Source organism: Ambystoma mexicanum, chromosome 13 (assembly GCF_040938575.1).
Source record: "Ambystoma mexicanum isolate Mex_15411 chromosome 13, UKY_AmexF1_1, whole genome shotgun sequence".
Classification (NCBI taxonomy): domain Eukaryota; kingdom Metazoa; phylum Chordata; class Amphibia; order Caudata; family Ambystomatidae; genus Ambystoma; species Ambystoma mexicanum.
This window is the reverse complement of record NC_090938.1, coordinates 737,215,998-737,239,230: the sequence shown is the minus strand read 5'-3', so window position 1 is coordinate 737,239,230 and position 23,233 is coordinate 737,215,998. Positions and strand designations below refer to the sequence as shown.

At 46.1% G+C, this 23,233-nt stretch overlaps 1 protein-coding gene across 1 annotated transcript in view; it reads right to left on the bottom strand.

Moving 5' to 3' along the window:
• Positions 1–23,233, bottom strand: part of LOC138521861 (E3 ubiquitin-protein ligase TRIM39-like) — a 159,100-nt gene that overhangs the window by 16,850 nt on the left and 119,017 nt on the right. The window contains exons 6-7 of the mRNA XM_069635007.1: positions 21,410–21,430; positions 21,285–21,311 (exon numbers count right to left, since the gene is read on the bottom strand). Of these exons, the coding sequence (XP_069491108.1) occupies positions 21,285–21,311; positions 21,410–21,430 (48 nt within the window). The remainder of the gene's footprint in view (positions 1–21,284; positions 21,312–21,409; positions 21,431–23,233) is intronic.

The window sequence follows — 23,233 nt, the reverse complement described above, 5'->3', positions numbered from 1 at the left end:
AGAAGGTAACTTGGACCGACGAGTGTGAGAAGACCTTCAATGGCTTAAAAGACTCCTTGTGCCAGGCCCCTGTCCTCAGGGCCCCTGATTATCAAAGACCTTTTATCGTGCAGACGGACGCCTCTGACACTGGGATAGGAGCTGTACTATCGCAAGTACATGAGAAGGGTAAGGAACACCCTATTGGTTTTATTAGCCGCCAGCTTAAGGACAGAGAGCTCAGATGGTCCACGGTAGAGAAAGAATGTTTCTCTGTTGTGTGGGCCCTAAGGAAGCTGAGGCCCTACCTCTATGGGACCCACTTCACTGTGCAAACTGACCATAAGCCTTTAAAGTGGCTTATGAACATGAAGGGGGAGAATCCAAAGTTGCTTAGGTGGTCCATAAGTCTACAAGGCTTCGACTTCACTATTGAGCATAGGCCAGGTGTCCAACATAGCAATGCTGATGGGTTGTCCAGAATGTTTAACCGACCTGAACAAGAGACTCATCCAGGGGTGGATTAGTTCCCCCTGTCCATAGTCTGGGAGGGGCGAGTGTTAGTAAAGATTTCGTAATTGTAGGTAATTTTCCTTCCATGTGGCAACCCCTAAACTTTTTTCTGTTGTTTTTCACCTTGTTCTCGACTTTGCCAGAGAAGTGCAGCCTTCTGCCGCACTCCTCTGGGCTTTCGCTCCTTTCTTACGGGGAAACTGACATGCCCTTAAGACAGTCAGTACCGGGGAACGCTGTTTCCCGTAGTTTCTTTTATCATGTTGCGGCTTTCGTGCAACATGACACAAGAGGGAACTGTAAGCTAAGTTACAGCTCTTTTGGGTCTCTAGCCTTCTTACAGGCCCTAGATACTCGTTTAGGATTGTAACTGATCGGTGCAAGTGATTCACGGACGGGAATGGTGGCAGCGATCGTTTCTTGTGTTTTGAGCTCCTTTTGGCATTCTAAGCGCGTTTTCCGCGCTTAACCCAAAATGGTGGCCTGGCTCCCAAAATGGCCAGACCACGAGGCTCCTTTGTCCTGTCCGCTGACCGTCTTGCTCCCTTCACCTTCCCCAGGTCGAGCTGACCCGGGGCCTTCCTTATTTGGGCATGTACTTTCCCACGAAACACGGATGCTTTCGCGGGCTTCTACATGTCTTGTGTGTGCCTCCAGGATGTGGGCTGGGATGTCTGGTCCCAATACACATCCTGAGTGCCAGAGAGTCTAGGGTGGTGTGAATGCCTGGGACCACTGTGGTCCGTGATTGGTCCACAAATGGTGTGAGTGTTGATGAGCGGATCTCCCATTGGGTCCCCTCCGTTTTGGCGCGAAGGGAACCGTGGATAAGAGGGGGCTGGAAACACCACTACCAGGTCGATCTCCTGAGTTCTTACGAACGAAGGAATACAGGAGCCAAGTATCCTGCAACCAAGACGCTGAACTGAGGAATCGCTGGTGACCAGCTGAAGGACTTCTCCTCGGCACTGCTGTCGTCTTGTGAAACCCTTTTCACCTTTGATCGAACCAGAAGGCCTGTACTGGTACTTCGACCCTTGGAATAGCGGGAACAGCTATTCTCGGCATCTTCACCATCTCCTGCCAGTAAGCCTTCGGAAGCGTCTCTGGGCCATCCAGCTGACTGACCAGCTTACACGGGAGTCTTGCTCTGTAACCGCCGCCAGGTTGTGTAGTATTTCGAGTCCTTGGCACTCTCACACGCTTCGTACACTTGGCGTTCCCAGGTCTGAAGTGAGTAGTGTACATTTGGCTCAGATACACACGGCCGCTCCGTTGCCCTGCTGTGGTAACAAACTGTGCGGGTTTCTTCGATTGGGACGTCTTTTACTCAACGCGACGACAAGACGCTCCCTGCTCTTCTGAACCTGCCAGCTGCTGAAACTGACGCGGAGAAGCCTGGGTCTGCTTGCATCGGGGACCGGTGAGTAGCACAGCTAGGAACTGGTCGCCCTCCTGCAGGAGCCCATAGCTTTTCCCCGCTGTGTCAAAACAGCACCCTTTTCCATACTCGCGCTCTGCTTCTGCCCACAGTAGAGGCTGCGCTTGAGTCGCGGAACTTGTTCTCCTTCATTTGTGCACTAAACTGAACTGCCTGATTTCCCTCGAAGAGACTCCCCCTTTGCCCGTTGGCACCAGCGCGTGCAGGTACTTTTGAGCACAAGGCTCCACTCTTCGCAGGGCTCGGACTTCCATTTAGTTAGGTGTCTCTGAAGGCGGACTGGGTCTAAGCATTATTTCGCACTGCCTGTTTTCCCTCCCTTTTAGGTGGACTACCCATTTCGTGCATATAACGCTTGAGACTTGTTGTATTTGTATATATATTGTATTGGTATGGTATGTGTTGGTTTACTATTGCTATATTGTGATTTTCTCGCTACGGTCATTGTTTTAAAGGCCTTGGAATAAATGTGTATATATTTTTAATATAACACCTGTTTGGAGTAGTTTGTAAGTGTCCTTGCTTTGTGTGCTCATTGCGGGCTTTCAGTCACCCTCACTCCTCTTGAGACCTAGTCTTGACCGCCGCGATCGCTACCTTGATTGGTCTGGCTCGTCCAGAGGTTACCCTGTTCCAAGTAATTAGGTTGGCCTTCTGAACTTCTGCGCCACCAGGACAGAGTTCAGAAATCCGTCTTAACACAAATGTTTAAACATAAACAGAGGAACGGAAAAGCAAGTCCTAATTTCACCAAATTCAGTAAGGAGTACACAGAAGCTCATCATTTTATCATATTAAATCAGGGAAACAAGAAGCATATGCTCCTCATTTCACCATATTAATACATCTCGTTAAAGACCACTTGCGTATAATGTCAGTGGTACTTATTTATCAGTACAGTAGAATGAAAGGCGGCGTCAGGAGCCAGGAGGGTTGTGATCAACATTTTCCATGCAATCCTGCTCATTTGGTGTATTGGTGGTGCAGTGGTGCTCCATAGCATCTGCTCCAGTCCGCCGGAGCAGGAAGGGAACCAAGGCTTCCCAGAAACAGTGACAGGAGCCAGGGCCAGAGGAACTAGACTGCATGGCTAGTGCGGTGGCATGTTGGTATTTCTTTCACAGTATACACCCCAGCTCTTATGCTGTCTTCGGGGTATACGCAATTTTAACACCTTTCACACGCTGGCATTTTCTTCCCTTTGAAGCACAAAGACGAACCAAGTCAACACTTGTTTACCTACTTGTTCCTGCACTTTTAACTTGTTTAGCATTTTTTGTACCTCTCACCTTCTTCCCCTCCTGCACGTCCCTTCCTCCCCTCGCCCCCTTTTTCATGTTTCAGCACTTGCACGCTCCAAATCGTCTCACGACCTAGTCAGAGCGTTTTTGTTTGTTTCTTCCCTTACCCCTTTCCTGCATGTCCTCTCCTCCCCTCTTCACCTGCTCTCATGATATAGCACTTGCACGTTCCGAATGTTTCAAGACCTTTTAAGGTGTTTGTTTTTGTTTTATACCTTTCCTCATACCTATCCCCCTTGTCATGACCCACAATTTGAAACACAATTTGAAACACAATTTAGCTGCATAGTCTGCATTACAAATAACGAATAAATAAATAAACAACACCAGAAAGCAGGGTAGAGCAGAGCAGTGCCAACCCTAACTGAACACTAAAGCATTTAAAACAAGAATGTTGACTACAGAGCAACGTGCACCAACATTAAAGGACCAGTGCACACAGCCAGTACTGCACACGTTCCAGTTTAGAGCACACACATTAAGGAACTCACGCTGCACCATGAATGACTCAAGCACACAGTGCAGTAAGCAGAGTCCAGCGCACACAGCACAGCATACAAAGAGTACAACACTCAAGAGCACAATACACCAACATACAGTAAAGCACACATACTGCACACAGTGCAGTACAGTAAAAACAGCCAACTGTCCATACCGTAAAGCATACTTCAGCATATAACATCCATACAGCACAATAAACAGCAAACAGGACATCACAGTCCAGTACGCACCAGCACACAATGTACACCATCCAACACTCACACAGCAGCTCAAACCCTGCACAGCACAGTCTAGCGAACATATAGTACAGCACTCAGCATACAACACACACCAAACCACACTGCATACAGCAACATAAGTGCAGCAAAGTGTGCGTGCACCGTACAGTAAATACAATCTTGTACACATCCAGTACAGTACGCATTAAGTGTACTGTAAACTACCATAGTGCACTTATACAGCAAGCACATTACAGTAACCACACACATTGCAGCACGCATGTGCCATGCAAGTGCAACACTCCCACAGCACAATAAAAATAGTAAATCACACATATGGCACAACAGCGTGTGCAGTACAGTCAATTACTCATACAGTACAGATGAACATACAACACACACACACAACACAACACTCCCACAGCACAATAAAAACAGTACATCAAACCTACAGCACAGCAGAATGTGCAGTACAATACACATCAGCACACAAGAAGCACAGCAAACACTCATAACACAGAACACAGTAAATCGCACATAAAGGATTTCACAGATCATACAACACATGGGGCCTCATTACGAGTCCGGCGGTAACCTGCAGGTTTTTCCGGCTCGGTTACCGCCAGACTCGAATTACCATTCCGCCTCCGTGATTCCCGGAATTACCGGGGCATTACAACCCCGTTGTCCCATAGGACTGAATGGGAATGGGGACCATGGAAACACCGCCACCATCTCGTGATGGTGCAGGTATTTCCACGTCGCCTGCAGGCGGGTGGTGTTAAACTCGCCAGGTCAGACCTGGCGGGAATGACACCTCCGCCTGCAGGACTCCGAATCACCCGGTATGGAAATAACGGTGGCAGCGGGTTTACCGCCACCGTTATTTCCATACCGGGTGACTCGTAATGAGGCCCATGGTATAGAAAATTCAAGCAGTACAATAGAGGACAGCACACACATAGCAGAACATACACAACACAACAAAGAACAATAAAGCACATATACAAGGCCGGCTAAAGATCACAGAGGCTATTTTCATAATAATCTGTGATCGCTGGGAAAACCTGCCAGCACCGGTCATCGGCAACAATGCATTGATGTGGTGCAGGCTGGGGCTTTCAGAACCAAAAGGACAGCCGTTTATATTTTTGGGGGGAGGGGCACCAGCAGTTTCAAATAGTGCACTTATCTGATGACACAACCAAAACATTATAAGGAATATATTTAATTCTTGGGGAAAGAACTGTTATGTTTTTCATGCATCACAAGAATGTTAACCTCTTCCTTGCTGAATTACAGGTTTCTTACATTAGCATGACCCTAAGGAGCTGGCTTCCTTGGTGAATATCAGCATTTCTCAAAGCCTCAGATTGTGCTTGAATCCTGTGGCAAACCCCTGGATAAAGCAGTAGAGGTGGGATTCCCACATGCAGGTTATCAAGGGAAAAGTATACTAGAAGGTCAGCCATTGGGGGAGTGGAGACCCTAAATTACCATTCAAGAAAAGTTCTACGCCCCCACTGTGAGTCACCAAGGCCCACCAAGGTGTGGCGGCCCATTTCAGTTCAAAGTCTGTGATGCACTGTACACAGAACCATGCATGGTAAACTCCACATAGACATTATATGAAACAAAGAAACACACAATAATGATGGCGTGTGCTGTGAGGTGGACATCACTCATATAGTAGAGCAGAAACAGAACAATACATGCACGACAGCCAACCCAATACATCACACACACCTCTCCTGAATAAGAGTTTTCAGCCCTAGAGATCACAGGTCTTGTCTGCCCTACTGGGGAAACATTTTGGAACTGGGGCAAAGTGTCCAAAGCAACATCATGTGGAAAATCGCCATATTCTGTACCCTTTCCACGCAGGCTTTCACCCTGGAAGGGGGGCAGAATTGGGGATTTTAACCATGCCCGATGATATTAGAATTCCAGCAGACAGTTGCAAGGACAGCGCCCCAATTCTGCTGGACTTGTCGGCAGCCTTTGATACCAGCGACCTCCGCATTTTGATTGGTTGGTTGCTGTGGTTTGGGATCACTAAGCTTACAGTCCGTTGAGCTAGCATGCTTTGAATCCCCCACAAATAACCCCAAATGGGGTGTACCCCAGGGCTCTATCCCATCGCCTTTGATGGTCAGTCTCTACCTTCAGCCATGAGCCAAATTAAAGGGGCCCCTAAGGGACCCTTGTGTATGGAAACAAGGCACAATCACCACACACGAACTGATACGACAGACACGAGGTTGTATTCCCAAAAGCTAGGGTTTATTGCAAAGCAAATAGTCTCAGTTGGCCAACTGGGTCCCACGCCCCGCAACGTGTGTTTCCAGACCCCAGGGGATGCAAGAGAGTGAGAATCGTACAACAGTTACATATATACAAATCAAGCATCTTACAATCAGTGGTGACACATTCAATACTGCCCATAATGTATTTCCTTTGAATTGGGTTCGATGATTGACAATTGTGACGAGTATGACACCTGCAGACATTTATTTAGCAACAGTTTGCAATTTCATGTGCCTGCATACACAATTCTTTGTTATAAGAACACACTGCTTCTGTTTTCTGCAAGCAAGCTGCATGCAGGGGAGAGACACATTCCAGGCCTCGCTATCTCCTAGTTTCTATTCGTGTGCTGGGGGTCAACTCGCTCTCCAGGGCTCTACAGGTCTCAGGGAAGGGGGCCGTAAAGGAGAGCATAATTCAAGCCATTAAATGTTCGTTTCTAACATTTCTACTGTATTAGCAAGACTAGCTGGCACCTGTGTACTGATTAAATGCCTCGCTGTTACTTCCAAGGACTTGTGAGGGAGGAGACCGGGCATTTCTGTCTGGGTCGCTGCGTTATGTTTCAACAAGTCTCTCGCAGCCTTGCTCTATGCATGAACAATAATGTACTAGTGGAGCAGAATAAGTTTTCAGCAAAGCAGTTTTAACAGAAAGTAAGTGGCAAACGTTAGAAAACAAAATGGCGATTTCAATCAATTCAAAATGGCCGCTCTTTAGCTAAGCTATCCATCCTCATTGCGGGGTGTCTACTTTTCTGGACTGACAAACCCTCCTTTTGGCCATATGCCAAACACCTCATCCGTACATTGCATCCTCTTCCGACCAAGTATCTGATTCTGAATCTTGCATACTACTAGTCTCCTCCTCGTCGTCATTGTCATCAATATTGATTGACATGAATTCTTTCACTGTCTTCATTTCATTATTTTCCTGAGTACCTGATTTAGTAGTGCTCTTTTTTTCTACCATGTGTACACACTCCTCACTTATTTCAGTATACACTATAGGTAAGCAGTTTATGCAACAACGTGTCATGAATATTCCTAGCACTGCTACTAGGATTGCAAATAATTTCCATCCCCATGAGCGTAATACCTCCCAGAACCAAGAGCTTATGTTCAATTCCCAACTTCCTTCAGGGGGGTGTAAGTCAGAGCTTAAAACGTGCAACTTTCTTATCGTTTCGAAAATCGTAGGAGAGGAGTCGCTTACAAATACGCAACACGCTGATCCCACGATTTTATAAACTCCCCCACGATCAACCAAGATTACATCAAGAGCCATCCTATTTTGGAGTGCCATTAATCTAATTCCTTTTTCCTTTAATGTCATATTGTATAATATATCTGTCGTTCCATTTATTGTTTTCTCTAATATTCTAGACAGTTGTCTTATATTACAGGAGTTTATTGCTTGGCCCCAAAATGGTATGAATGATTTTGCTATGTCTTCCGCGATCAAACCTTTTTCCTCATTTCGCCGTGGTCTTGACCTGGCCAATTTGGCTATATCTGCAGTTCTTGAAAGGAATACCCCCGGGAACAAAAATCCCAAGTAACAAGTACCTCCCCAGTTTCTAAGTAACGAGGGATACACTTTTTCTCCACATATAAAATAAACAGGATCACCTACATAAACTGGCTCTACCTCCTTATCAAGGAATGCTATATTCATGCATCTAGTGAATGTCCCCACCGAATAGGAACCCTTTTTTCTCAGGCAAAAGGGGACAGAGCGTGGACTGTAATTTACTGTATAGGAAGGGGGCAGTGTATCTTTATTTCCTTCTGGTTTCATATGAAACGTGATTACAGATGATTTATAAGGCACAAATAATCTGTCTTGTGGCATCACTACTGGTGTGACCAGTCCTGCTTTGTGAAATATAGAACAACCTACAGGTTTCATAATAATCTCTTTGAATTCATTCATATTTGTTCTATCTAATTGACCAGTTTCACTTTCATTCCATTTCCCATAATATAATGCACTCAAGGATGTGTAACATGCAGAACTCAATGGCAACGGCTGCACATACCAACCAATTCCCTTACCACCATGCTGCAGCAAGTGGGCACATATGCAGCAATTATTCTTTCTCAATATTGAGTGAGTCATATTCATTATTAGCAGTAATGTGTTATTCCCATAACCTTCCCTGTGCCTCTCTTCCATTGGGGACAGAGTGTAAGTAATTACATGAACCAGGCTTTCAGTAGTGGAGATGTTTCCAACAAGCAAGAGTACTTCCAAGGGGTGTATTTCTTCTAATTACCATAATACCAGTACTGTCATTATTGGGGCTAATATACTCATTACACACATGACTATCGTTAAGATCAGCATACATTTTTTTTGGCAATTTGGCAATTTCTTTTTTCTAACCTTCCAGTCTCTATAGTTAACTCATTATCAGCAGTGGTGCAGGAGGGGGCAAAAGCTGGTTCCAGCATTTTTCTCTCACTTTTCTTCTTCTCCAACAATGTTCGTCGTGAATGTCTCTTCTCGTTGCACTTGTTCGAATGTCAATACGTTTGGTAAATGTCAACAGTCTGTTCTGCCAGTTCTTGGCAGCCTGGATTGCTATACGTTGGGCAAGATTTCTGTGCATCTGCACATTGCTCAAAGAACTCCAGAGCAGTTATCAATTGCCTTCGTACCATGTGAGCCCCTCTTGTCCGTAAGGGGTGATATGCACATGGATTTTGTTTTTAGCACCGAGGAGCCTCGCTCTGGGGCTGTCCGATTTGCACAACCCTCACGCCGCTCTCCTCTAGGCCTCCGGTTCCTATTTCAACCGTGGTAGGAAACATAGGCAACAAAGATCAAACAGAAATGTAGATTTGATCACTACTTCTTCCGATTCCGTAAATTATACCGCCTTGCTCCTGGTATCGTGTGATCAATGAATAGTGCGGACACACTTCCAGACTCGAGCTCGGAGTCAGCTTGCGGCGCAATGAGAGATGATGGTGGGCGCCAAAGTGATGATGCAGATTTCGTTTCAGGCTGCGGCGTAATGAAAGATGGTGGGCGCCAAAGTGGTACACGTTTTGTGTCAGCCAGCAATGATGCAGGTTCTGCTGGACAACGTTGGGGCACTCTTTGCCCTTCCTCTTTTATAGCAATCTTTTCAGGCTTCGGTCCAGGCTTTATTTCAGGTTCAGACAGATTTTGTGGCAAGGAACTGGCAACAGTTTCTTTCATTTCTGGGACCGCTGTCTCTTTCTGGTCGTCTCGATCAGGCAGCTTTTCAGACGACGATGGGACCTTTTTAGCGTGCGTTGCATGTATCCACGCCTTCCTTCCATCTACACGGATTGCAGTTTGTGTTGCTAAAAGTATCTGGTAGGGTCCACGCCATCTGGGTGCAAGTAATTATTTTCTCTCAAAATTCTTGACCAGAACCCATTCTCCGGGTTCCAGTGAATGCCCCGGACCAGTGTATCTGATGGGTGCAGCCCCCTGCACATGCTGATGAATCAAACACAATTTTTGAATTAACAGATTACAGTAAATACAGGATATTCAATCTCCTTTAGCCGCTTTGGCTACGGCGCACACCAAACATTCGCCGGCCTTCCCATCACTATCTCGTATGGGGAGAGCCCAGTTCTTGTCTGTACAGATGTGCGCATGCACAGTAATGCTAGCGGTAATGCGTCTACCCAGCTCAACTTGTTTCCTGCACAAATTTGACTTATTTTGGCCTTTAAAATGCCGTTGTGACGTTCAATAAGACCTGCACTAATGGGGTGCCTAGAACAATGGAATCTCTTGTCAATCTGGAAACCTGCGCAAATCCGTAGTATCACTGTGCCCACAAAATGTGGGCCATTATCTGACCATATGACACGGGGCAGACCAAACCGGGAAAAATACTCCTTTAACATTACTTTTGCAGTGCTCATCGCGGTGCAGTCTTTCAATGGATGTGCTTCCACCCATTTACTGAATGCACATATAACCACTAAAACGTACTTCAAGTTTTGGCACCTCTCCATCTCTATGAAATCAAAATGGATTACCTCAAATGGCATAGAGGGAGGGCGGAAACTGCCTGTTGGGGTCACCGCTCCCTTCCCCACATTGTGTTGAAGGCACGTGATACAATTTTGGACCAGCCTCTCAGCATTTTTCTTTATGTGTGTGTTCTCCCATACTGTGGCTAGATGCTGAACTATCTTTTTGGCACAAATGTGTGTGGGGCTGTGGGCCATCATGACCATTGCAGTTACATAGGAGTTGGGCAGCATCCAATTTTTACTTTTCTTGTCCACCCAGCAACCTTCTAGATCTAATTCTGCAGAGCCCTCAGCCCACCCTTGTATCTCGTCAGCAGTGGCTTCTGCCTGCATCCCTTTGACAGTAGCAATTCCATTTTCTATCATGCAGGGCACTTCCTCAGACTGTACTGTCAACATCTTGGTATTCAAATCAGTGGCAGTTTGCTTCGCAATCCTGTCTGCAAATGCGTTTCCCTCTCCCACTTTACATGTTACTTTTTTATGCGCCTCGCATTTCACTATTGCTAGGCGCTTTGGACACGTAAGTGCAGACAGTAACCATACAATCAAAGGGCCATGTTGGATTCTGGCCCCATGTGATGTCAAGAAACCCCTCTCAGCCCAGAGTCGGCCAAAGTTATGAACCACGCCAAAGGCGTATTGGCTGTCAGTATATATGTTTACACTCAAATTTTCAGATATCTCACAGGCTCTGGTTAAAGCTATTATCTCCGCGGCTTGTGCAGAGTTGTAGGGGATTCTTTTACTCTCTACAATACTCTTCAACGTAGTGATAGCATAGGCAGCAGTTGATGTGCCATCAGGTAATTTAAAACAGGAGCTGTCACAAAACAGTTCTCCATCTGGCTCTTTTTGTGGGGTATCTGTTAAATCGATTCTTCCTTTTGTTTCTTCCTCAGTAACCATTAAACAATCATGGGGAGGTGATTCATTCTCACCTAGTTCTTCCGTGGGCAGTGGAATTAATTCTGCAGGATTCAAAGCGCTACACCTCATAATTTGGATGTGTGGTGCAAAGAGGACAATTTCGTATCTAGTCAATCTAGCAGAGGTGAGGTGTTGCGTTTGCGTTCTATTTAATAGAACGTCTATGGCATGTGGCACCATCAAAATTAAGGTGTGCCCCAACACCATTCCTTCTGTTAGTTTCACTGACACAGCAGCCGCTGCAACAGCTCGCAAACAACGTGGTAGTGCGCGCGCTACAGGGTCCAGCGCGGAAGAAAAATAGCCGCATGGCCTATTTCTTCCACCTTGTTCCTGTGTCAAAACAGCCAACGCGCAGCCCTCATTTTCATGTACGAACAATCTGAAAATCTTCTCATAATTTGGTGTGCCCAAAAGTGGAGCAGAACACAATGCAGTTCTGAGCAGATCAAATGCTCTCTGACATTCTTCATTCCACTGCAAAGGCATCACAGCATCCTTTTTGCCAATGCCACCATTGGCTTCACAATCAATGCAAAGTTCACAATCCCCTGCCGGCAATAGGAAGCCATGCCTATTATAGCTCTGACTCCATTCTGTGTCTTTGAAATAGGCATACCAGAAATACTCTCTATTCGTTCTGGCGTCAGTCTTCTCCCCTCTCTCAAAAGTAGGTAGCCCAAATAAGCCACCTCCTTTTGACAATATTGGAATTTCTTTAAGCTTGCTTTATGGCCATGCGCTGCTAAATGTGTCAATAATAAAACAGTACTTTTTTTACAAATCTCATCTGTATCAGCAGCGATTAATAGGTCATCTATATACTGTAACAATACACAACCTGTTGGTAACTCTAGCATATGTAGCTGTTCTTTCAATGCTCTGCTGTAAATACTCAGACTCTCTGTCTAGCCCTGTGGAATGCGTGTGAATCTAAATGATCGCCCTCCTAATGTGAAGGCAAACAGATATCTGCTTTCCTTGTGTACTGGAATGCTAAAGAAGGCATTCTTCAAGTCAATAACACTAAAGTACTCTGCCGAGGCGGGTATCATTGTCAAAATTGTGGTAACGTCTGGAACCAATGGGAATTGAGGATCTACTACTTTGTTTAATGCACGCAATCAATTATGAAACGATACGGTATCTCATTACCTCCTTGCTTATACACCGGGAGAATGGGGCTGTTTCATGTACTGCCTGTAATCTCTTCAATCACCCCCGATTTTACCAAATCTGAAACAATACTCTTCAACCCATTCTCTCCTTCTGCTGAAATTTTGTACTGTGGACTACGCGGTAACGTTAATCCTTCTTTGAGAGCAATTCTTACTGGCTATATTTTCAAGCATCCCACATCATTGTCATTCATTGCCCATATGCAAGTTGGCACTTTACTCAATTCTCCTGGCAAAGGTTTGGACATAAATTCAGACACTGGCACATTCTATGGTGAAATTGTCAAGAACACTCCATCAGGAGTGCGATGGATAACTGCACTCAGTTCTTTCAATAGATTTAAACCCAAAAGGTTTCCCCACAATTTTCTGTTAAGAGAAATAGACAATATTCAGTGAATGGACCTAATGTCACTGCTACTGGTTGGGACACTGGATTGATCAGTGGGGTACCTGCAAACCCTACTGAAGTATTTCTTTGCCCTGACAGTGGTATCTCCGGAACCAGGTGATGGTCAATCGAGCACTTTTGCGCTCCTGTATCTACGAGAAAGCTATGCTCTCTATTCCTGACTTTCATTTCTACGTAGGGTCCGTTTTGATTCACGGGAATAGACACTGGTTCCGACCCCTGTCTTGGGCTGTCCTATTGAGGAAATAACACATCATCCGATGTGTAATCACTACTATTACTATAGTATGTATTTTGATGGATATCAAAAATGTTCCCGCCCCCTGTTCTATTTCCATTCTACGTATTCTGTTGGCTCTGATTTTGGCTAAAAGCAGTCGGATTTTGAGCTTGGCTCTGATTCTGGGTAACATTTCCTTGACTATTCTGGTGCTGCTGCATGTGGCTTCTATTCTGCCCATTTGTTCCTGGGTGCTCCCTATGCTGTCTCTGTCCATACCCATTTCTATTTTGTAAATGTGGACATTGCGCTCGCCAGTGACCTTCCTCTCTGCAGTGCGCACACGGATTTAGTCCCAGAGGCCCTCCATGCATGTTCGAATTACTTCTGCCTTGTGCGTTTCCTCTCCCTCTATTGTGTCCCGCCACTTGCTGAAGTAGCACCTCAAGCATTGTCTGTAGTGCTTCTCTTTTCATTGGCAAGGGGTATTCATCAAATATCTCATGTATTTCCATTGTGGGAATACTAGGATCTGTAATCCATCTTAAGGCCTCTCGTATACATACTTTTAGTTTATCACCCGTTTGTCTTGCCGCTGTACATATGGTATCGCCGCTTCCCTCCTATCTCTACTAATATCTTTATTCCTCTTCCCCGGCGTGGCAAACATTCCAGCATATTCATCATCACGTTAATTCTTACATTCAAAAAGTCTGTCTACATGCTCCCTTATTTCTTCATCTCTCTCTCTACAACGTGCTAATGCATTCAAATCCAACAACTGTTGCGGCGGTGGCCTCCCAATTAACTGTTTCCATCTCCCCGTTAAATATTCCCCCATGCATTCCAACAATACCTGTCTTACATTGCTCCTCCTGAAATCATACATCGAAGCTAGCGTTGACGTCTTATCATTCCCATTTATATACATCTCTGCCTGTTCTTGCAACTCTCGTTTTCTCTCCTTGCTGATCGCACTACGGGTCACTCTAGCGCATTAACTTTGTCCGGTCCCCTCTCTCGTTTCAATGAGTTCAAGTTCAATTATTGGAGGGGCGGATGGGACAGAAACAATCTCTTGGGAGGGAGGTGCGGATGGGACAACGGGAACGGGAAGTGACTGTTGCGGCGCTGGCTGGCTAATGGGAGGCGCTGATTGTAGGATCTGTGGCTTTGCTGGGGTATGAGCAATAGGGAGGGACTGAACAACTGTAGGGGGCTGAGCAATAGTCACTGGCGCGGTCTTTTTAGTCTCTCTTTGGGCCTCGCCTTGTATCAGTTAATATTTTGTTTATTAATTCAGCTGATGAATGCAACTCTTGTTCTGGGTATATTTTATCTATACTCAACTGACCACGTCTATTTGATTTTCTCAAACTATCATCCCACTCCTCCTCCTGCTTTTCTTTCACTCTTTCTGCTTTTGACTTATGCCTGCGCACGCTCTTCTCTCTACTTTTCCAACAAAGCATAGCTTCCCTTCTTCAGTCTCTAAGGATGTCAAATGCCGTAGGATGTGTTTTCTTTTTCAACAACACCTTCTCCAAGTAATCTATCCTCAAGATCTCGAAACTCCTGTGATTCGGCCACTGCAAATCTTCCTCTTTTCTGGTTTGCCTATGCCAAATCTCACAAAACATTATCGCCCTCACACGATACTTCACATACATCTCATACGCCGGTGACCCCTCGGGGTGGCGCGACCTGGCCAGTTTCCAAAGATTGTCTACCGCAGCGGAAAAATCCTGCTAAGGTGGACAATACCACAGGCATGTTTTAACCTTACCCTCGGCTAATCAAACTTACACTGGGTGTTTGATTTTGCAAAATCAACTCTCAACCAATATCAGGGTTACTTCGAATCGGGGCACGACTCACCTGATCAATCAAGTAGTCTCTCAAGACGCAATTAATCCGTATACTGACACAACCAATAATCTTTGTGTCTGTGTATCTTGGATCACTCTGCCTCGTTTTGGGACCGTCGCCTCCTTGTTCTCTGGCCGGGCACGTCGATCAGGGATCAGTTGTGTGCAGATCTGCAAAGGAGTCTCTCATCACTTTCACAGGGGCGCCCCAAACACCTCTTGATCGCGGCTCGATCGTCCCGTCCTCGCCGTTCTCTCCACCTTCCTTATTTTACAACGTACACGATGGAACAAGTAGGGGAGGGTCCCCATTCGGGCGCCATCTTGAAGGGTCCCCTAGGGGACCCTTGCGTATGGAAACAAGGCACAATCACCACACACGAACTGATACGACAGACACAAGGTTGTATTCCTAAAAGCTAGGGTTTATTGCAAAGCAAATAGTCTCAGTTGGCCAACTGGGTCTCACGCCCCGCGACGTGTGTTTCCAGACCCCGGGGGCCGCAAGAGAGTGAGAATCATACAACAGTTATACAAAGCAAGCATCTTACAATCAGTGGTGACACATTCAATACCGCCCATAATGTATTTCCTTTGAATTGGGTTCGATGATTGACAATTGTGACGAGTATGACACCTTCAGAAATTTATTTAGCAACAGTTTGCAATTTCATGAGCCTGCAGACACAATTCTTTCTTATAAGAACACACTGCTTCTGTTCTCTGCAAGCAAGCTGTGTGTAGGGGAGAGACACATTCCAGGCCTCACTATCTCCTAGTTTCTATTCGTGTGCTGGGGGTCAACTCGCTCTCCAGGGCTCTACAGGGCTCAGGGAATGGGGGCCGTAAAGGAGAGCATAATTCAAGCCATTAAATGTTTGTTTCTAACATTTCTACTGTATTAGCGAGACTAGCTGGCACCTGTGTACTGATTAAATGCCTCGCTGCTTACTTCCAAGGACTTGTGAGGGAGGAGACTGGGCATTTCTGTCTGGGTCGCTGGGTTATGTTTCAACAAGTCTCTCACAGCCTTGCTCTATGCATGAACAATAATGTACTAGTGGAGCAGAATAAGTTTTCAGCGAAGCAGTTTTAACAGAAAGTAAGAGGCAAACGTTAGAAAACAAAATGGCAATTTCAATCACTTCAAAATGGCTGCACTTTAGTCAAGTTTATGGCTATGTATTTCTAATACTAAACACATGAGGCGGTTGGTCTTCGGCCAACAGAATACATTCCCTCCATCATTGAGGGGTGTCTACTTTTCTGGACTGACAAAATCCCTTCCTCCCTTTGGTATCAAGTGCTTTATATATGGACGACACTCAGCTGCTACAGAACTTAGAGAACATCCGATGCAGCCAAGACTTGAACTTCAGCCACTGTACGACTGAGGTCCAGAAATGGATGAACATGAATCGGCTGAAATTCAATGCAACGATGACGGGGGCCGTTCTCTGTGGACTGCAGTCTCTACGGTGGACCCTCTCCATGGCTAAGGGATTTGGGGTACCACCTACATTCACTGATGTGGTCAGGAATTTGGGCATATATATGGCTAGCAACCTAACTATGTATTTCTAAACGGCGAAAGTCCCCCAAGGTGCTTTAATTCAGCTCAAATCCCTGAAGAGAAGCTTAAACTTCTTCTTGCATCCACCGCAGATGACTCTAGGCAGTGCCTACATTGTGTCTAGAGTTGATAATGGAAACTCTCATCTCTGCCCACCACAGGCGCTGTCTATAAACTGCAAACTATACCATGCCACCGCCGCCGCTAGGTTGTTTCAAATATGGCCCTGGAGAGAGCATGTCATGTCTGCCTTGCGCCAGCTGCATTGGCTGCCGGCAGAGCTGGTGCGAGGCATAAGCAGTCTATGCAGCGGCCCAGGGCCCTGCAGGCACCAGTGACTAACTCAGCTATACCAAGAATATTGTTTTAAACAAGTACTGTGCGGCTACCATGTGCGAGGCTCACATGAGGCCACGGTATCACCGCCCAGCCTCGTGTGGCTCTCTAGAGACTGACACCCGCACCCAGCGGCCAGTCAGATGCTGATGACCCCCTAATTACTGCTTATCACTTTCTTTCTTCAGGCAGAGCATTCAAAGTGAGGGTGATTTACAAGTGATGGTCCATTAAAGAGACCATTGTTTTGGAGAAGACGTTCATAACGTTTTTGTACTAAGAAATGCAAATAGGCATTTTAATTCTGAAAGCATAGAGAAAGTGCACATTAGCCGCATAAATCCACGCCTTCCTCCATGCCAATTAAATGATATCACACAGAATAGTTTTAAATTACATTAGTTTCAGATGTTCATATTTAACACACCAAAAAGCGTTTCTATTTGGTATAATGATATATTTTTATCACATCATATATGAACCCTGCATGTGTTAAAACATGAAACCTAAACAGGTAACGTTTTCACACATTACATGTTGTTCTAAGTTTTAAAAGTACATTTTCAAAACCCAAAGGCCATTTTTGGCCTTTTGCTGAATTGCATTCTAGTATGTGTAGTCTCCCCGTGAAGATGGGGGAATAATGCCACAATTGTATTCTTTTTGCCTGACATATTTCTATAAGGATTTATATATCTGAGTGAGTACCTTACTGTGGCATGTGTACTTTTCAAGGCATCTTTATAAAGCAGGGTTTTGTTGCAAGCCAGACATAGGGTTGAGGAGGGGAAATTATGAGAGGGCAAGTGAGTCCTGAATATTTGCCCAGGATGTGGCAAGAGAGGTTGCAATCCTGGAGACTGGTGCAGTTGTTTTTCCCTGAATGTGGCCATGTGCTGTTTTACAGGGCACAAGTAAAGGATACATGTGGGTGGACAGCGTAACCTTTTTCAGAGGGTAGACACAACCTCTTTGAGTGTTTTTGTCAGCCACAAGACCACAGAAAATTGTAATCAAAGCGCCTATCTCGTATTGGGATTTTGTTCTCCAGGGAATATTTCACTATAGATTGCTGGGTTTAAAAGGTGAGCACCCTTAATACTTTCCCAGCGTTTTTATTGCAAATATTCCTCTCTCCATTTATTTTTCTGGTATAGATTACTTTTTTGGAAATGCCAATGCTCCTTTGTCTTGTGCTCTTTCTTCTACGGGAAAGGTCAACTGAACTAAATTTGTAAAAAATTTCACTTTAAGATATGTTCACTTACTGTACGAATATTCATGGGTGCCAGCTTTTGATTGTCACAATGTGGGAAAATGTTCCCACGCTGAGTGAAGTGAGGTAGCCGTATCCATCCCCATGTCGAAACACATTTTACAGCACATGTTGCAGCAGGAATAGGAAAAAAGACATATGATTTACAGGACGGTATAAACATATAACATCTCAGCAACAGTCTTCTAACCTGCTGAGTTGTCTTTGCAACCTTCTGCTAAAGGAGTCCCTGCTATTCCCGCACCCAGCAAACAGTTTTGAACTGCTCACCCTCTCCAATCAAGGCTCAGGGTGTACATTAATGAGGCTCCCTTCTCATTTTGTAGTGAGCTGCACTTGATAAACGTAATTATTATCTGCTTTGAATTTATTTCTGTGGACAGTCAAAATAATCCTTATCTGTAGACTCTGAAAATACATTGCTGCTTTGGACAATATGACCAAATATGCACACAATAAAAATAAAAACAATAGTGAAACTTCTGCAAAAAAAAAACAGTTAGTTTCAGTTAGCAAAACACCTTACAGTCAGATGGTGTTGTCAAACCAAAGTTTCAAAAAGACCTTTTGCAAACAGTATGTCTACCAATTACATCTGGAAAGAGGTGTTTTCAAGTTCCTGACTTCCAGACTGGTCTCAGATCCCAACTTCTCCACTTAACCAAAGTGTGTGCTCCAAGCATCTGAGGCATAGCCGATTACTTGGCCTTTTCACAAATTACATTGTGTTGCTCCTGGTCCGAACGACTCACGGCCTCTTTAATATAGATATAAAACCTGATCGGATGGTAACGGCCCAGGGGCCAGAGGGATACACTGCCAGGTCTTGCCCTTTAAAGAGTACAGGAGGTAATTTGACAGTACTTACCCTGGTTGACGTTCATCATGGCTAGAGTCATGTAGGAGCATGCCCCATTGGGATCATCTGCCAAGGCCGAGTAAAGGTATTTCTGTGGCACTTAAAACTCCCTTAAAACACAGAGGCCCTCATTACGACCCTGGCGGAAAGGGTTTTACGCCGGCGTAAACCATGGCGTACCTTACCGCCTGAGTACGAGTTCCCTTAGAGCCATGGTAATTTTAACGCCTGCTTTTAGCAGGCGTTAAAATCCATGGCGCTAAGGGACCTTGTTGTTAATTACGCCACCGTAATTTACGGTGGCGTAATTAACGCCTTCCCCACTCCCATTATACCCTATGGGGCAAAAATGGGAATGGGGAAGGGTAAATGGGGATTGGGGACTTACCGCCCCGCCAAGGTCGGAATGGGGCGGTAAGTCCACCAACCACCATGGCGGAGTTGGCAGCTTAGCGCCATGGACCATGGTGCAAATAGCACCATGGTTCTCCGCCAAGGTCGTAATGAGGGCCAGAGTGTTGAAGGACGCTTGGGATGGATTAAATCAGGGACCCAGGAGGGCAGAAACGTTGCCTTAAGATTGTTCATGTACTTAACGGTCTCGGGAACAAAGACGGAGAGACCTGAAAGTGACTATATCTGATTAAACTATAAAAGACTTTGTGGGTCTAGGGACCTCTGGAACCCCAACTCAGGAAACTGTGATGGTCTTGCTTTTTCATTGAAGATCCATCTTCAGCTCAACCCGGACAGGGACAGGCAGTGAGGATTATGAGCATTGTATGAATCCTTTCTTCTTGCCACTACATTATTTTAAGGAGAATCATCCATTGCGGTTTGACCTTTACTCCAACCCAAGCCCCTGTTTCCAAATAAACTTTGTTTCTCTGGCACCATTTTTTTCTTTGAAAGTCTTTGATTAATCCCACACGGTAAGACAAGTCCCCAGCCATGGCCAGATCACTTTAGGGAGCATTGGCCAGTGTCCTAATGATCAGGATGCATGCCATTACAGGAAGTGACATTACACATGTAATTTCATCCTCCTCAATCAATCCACACAACTCGACCACTAGCATTCACTCGCTTCATTTCAGCCTGATCCAGGCTCTGTACATGTCCATCAATTACACCTCAAATAAGCCACTCTTCTCCCATGTAGGTTATACAGGCCCATGCCCTCCCTAGGACTAAGGTGAGTCGTGTTATCTCCCCTTGTGACCCAGCACAACATTTACAAGGCAGTAACCAGGCGAATCCCAGGAGAGTTAGATCAACTCCCTCCTACTCTGGGTGACCTCTTGTGGGTTGTGACTCTATCCTGCTACTGTGTGTGACCCCCGACTGGTCATGTCCCTGTCCAGCTACTGAGTGGCCCAGGTGGGTTATGTCCCGTCAGAGTCCCATTACTTGGCGTGACCCCTTGTGAGCCATGTCCCCATCCCACTACATGACATGACCCCAGGTGAGTCATGTCCCCATCCCGCTACATGCCATGACCCCAGGTGAGTCATTTCCCCATCCCGCCACATGACAGGACCCCAGGTGAGTCATGTCCCATCCCGCTGCATGGCATGACCCCAGGTGACTCATGTCCCCATCCCGCTACATGACATGACCGCAGGTGAGTCATGTCCCCATTCCGCTACATGGCATGACCGCAAGTGAGTCATGTCCCAATCCTGCTACATGGCATGACCCCAGGTGAGTCATGTCCCCATCACGCTACATGGCACGACCTAAGGTGAGTCATGTTCCCATCCTGCTACATGACATAACCGCAGGTGAGTCATGTCCCAATCCTGCTACATAGCATAACCCCAAGTGAGTCATGTCCCCATCCCGCTCCATGACATGACCCCAGGTGAGTCATGTCCCCATCCTGCTACATGGCATGACCGCAGGTGAGTCATGTCCCCATCCAGCTACATGACATGACCCCAGGTGAGTCATGTCCCCATCCCGCCACATGACAGCACCCCAGGTGAGTCATGTCCCATCCTGCCACATGACATCACCCCAGGTGAGTCATGTCCCCGTCCTGCCACATGACATGACCCCTGGTGAGCCATGTTCCCATCTCGCCACATGGCATGACCGCAGGTGACTCATGTCCCCATTCCGCTACATGTCATGACCCCGGTGAATCATGTCCCCATCCCGCTACATGGGATGACCCCAGGGGAGTTATGTCACCTTTCTGCTACTCTGGGTAACCCCTGGTGAATCTGGCCTCCTCCCGGTGACATGTGAGTCATGCCATATGCCTGTGACCTTTGAGTTTCAGGGAGCCCCCAGGAAGCTCGTATAGTGCAGCGTTTGAATCTGAATCACGTTTACTCACATGCATAGAATGGGGCATATCTCGATTCTGAAAGAAAAAAGAAAATGGGGCATTTGTGAAACCCGATAAACCAGCCACAAATACAAGCATGCTGAATAAAGATAGTTATTACTGTTCAAACTTACCCAGTTGTGCAGGAAATGTCTCTGTATTAAAGAAAGGAAGCGTTACATTTTCAATGGTTTTGCTATCAAAACATAAAGGCAGTGTATGATTCATTAAAAGCACATGTGTATCCATCACACCCACCCCTTCAAGCCCACACCTCTCCCTCTGGCCCCAACCTCCCACCCTCATAACACCCCAGACGTCATGGGCTGATGGTTCCTGTCTACCCTCCAAGGGGTGGAGGTCCACCCACAGGTACCCACATCCTCAGCCCACTCTGGAGGGCTGAGGAGGAAAAGGTCAGTACACTCCCAGATCACGTCTTCTGTAACTTCACAAGAGGAATCCTTGCGAGTTTGGCGGCATTAGCAGCGCTGACTCCTCCTCAGGGAATCCCAGTTCCCATCTGATTATGAGTAGGGCTGAGTCCCCATTCTGAAGCCCCACGGGACTTCATTGGGGAATGAGGGTTTTACCTCCGGGGGCAATTCCTCGAAAGGTAATGGCTCCCACCTTGACCAACTTCAAATCCAGGTTTAAAATCTCTCCCCTCAGCCTTCCCACGATGCCATGCTGCACCCCACCCTCAAGTGTCTTACTCTGCTTCTAATAACCACATTCTCATCTTTACATCCTTGGCTTCTATTGCACTTCTCTCTGTACACACTTTTCACACTATTCTTCTTGTGCAGCACTTGGGATAAAAGACCCGATAATTCCAGACATATACAAATACAATGGGCCTCATTACACGGTAGGCGGTGGACCAAGGTGCTATTAGCGCCATGGTCCATGCCGATAAAATTCCGGCACCGCCTTGGTGGAAAGGGGAATTACCGCCCTATTCCAAGGTTGGCGGGGCGGTAATTCCCCCTTCCCCCATTGCCCTTCCCCATTCCCATTTTTGCCCCATAGGGCTCTATTGGAATGGGGAAGGCGCTAATTACGATGCCGCAAATTGCGGTACCGTAATTAGCTCCCTGGTCCCTTTGCGGGTTGGTTTTTAACGCCTGCAAAAATGATGTGTTAAAGTCTCCAACCCGCAAAGGGACCTCGTAGTAAGGCGGTAAGGGTTAACGGTCACCAGTACCATTAACGGTGACCGTTAACCCTTACAGCCGTCCGTGTAATGAGGCCCAATGAGAGCAGGGGTGGCGATCCAACAAACGCCTGCACAGAGGAAATGGCGTCGCCTGCCTCCCATGTCAGTCTTTCACATTTATTTTATTTTGATCTTTGTGTAACACTCTCACAGCGCTCTGAAGCCGCTTTAGGCCGTTAGAGGAACTAGGGGTGTGAGAATAGGTTGTGAGGAAGAGCTCCATGAGCCAAAGACAAACTGGAACAGGTAGTTCAGGGGGCAGCAACCTGTGGCTCGCAACATGTTTAGGACTACAACCCCCATCATCTCTAGCTAAAATATGCAATGGTGAGGGATCAGGGGAGTTGTAGTCCAGAAAATCAGTTATAGCAAACGTGTGAGGCCTGCAGAGGGTGCTATGGCTGGAACAACTCAACCACTACCTCAGAGCGAGCAGGGAAAACAACCCCATCGTCTAGGTATCTGTGCGCCTTGTAAGTGAGGGCGTGCAACAGCTGTTCACCCTTCTGTCGAGCACCAGAGGTGAGGAGTATGTGTGAAGCAGCAACTTAAAAACCTAAAAACGCATAGTGAACAGTGGAGTGGGGGAAAGGGAAAGGGTTAAATAAACATGTCAGAACGTCAGACAGTGGGGGAAATCAGGTGTAGAGAAGGTGAGGGAATAGCCCTCAAATGAAGAAAATAGAAAAAAAGGAAGCCAAAAAATGGTCGATTTTATTACCACGCGCATTTTTTAAAA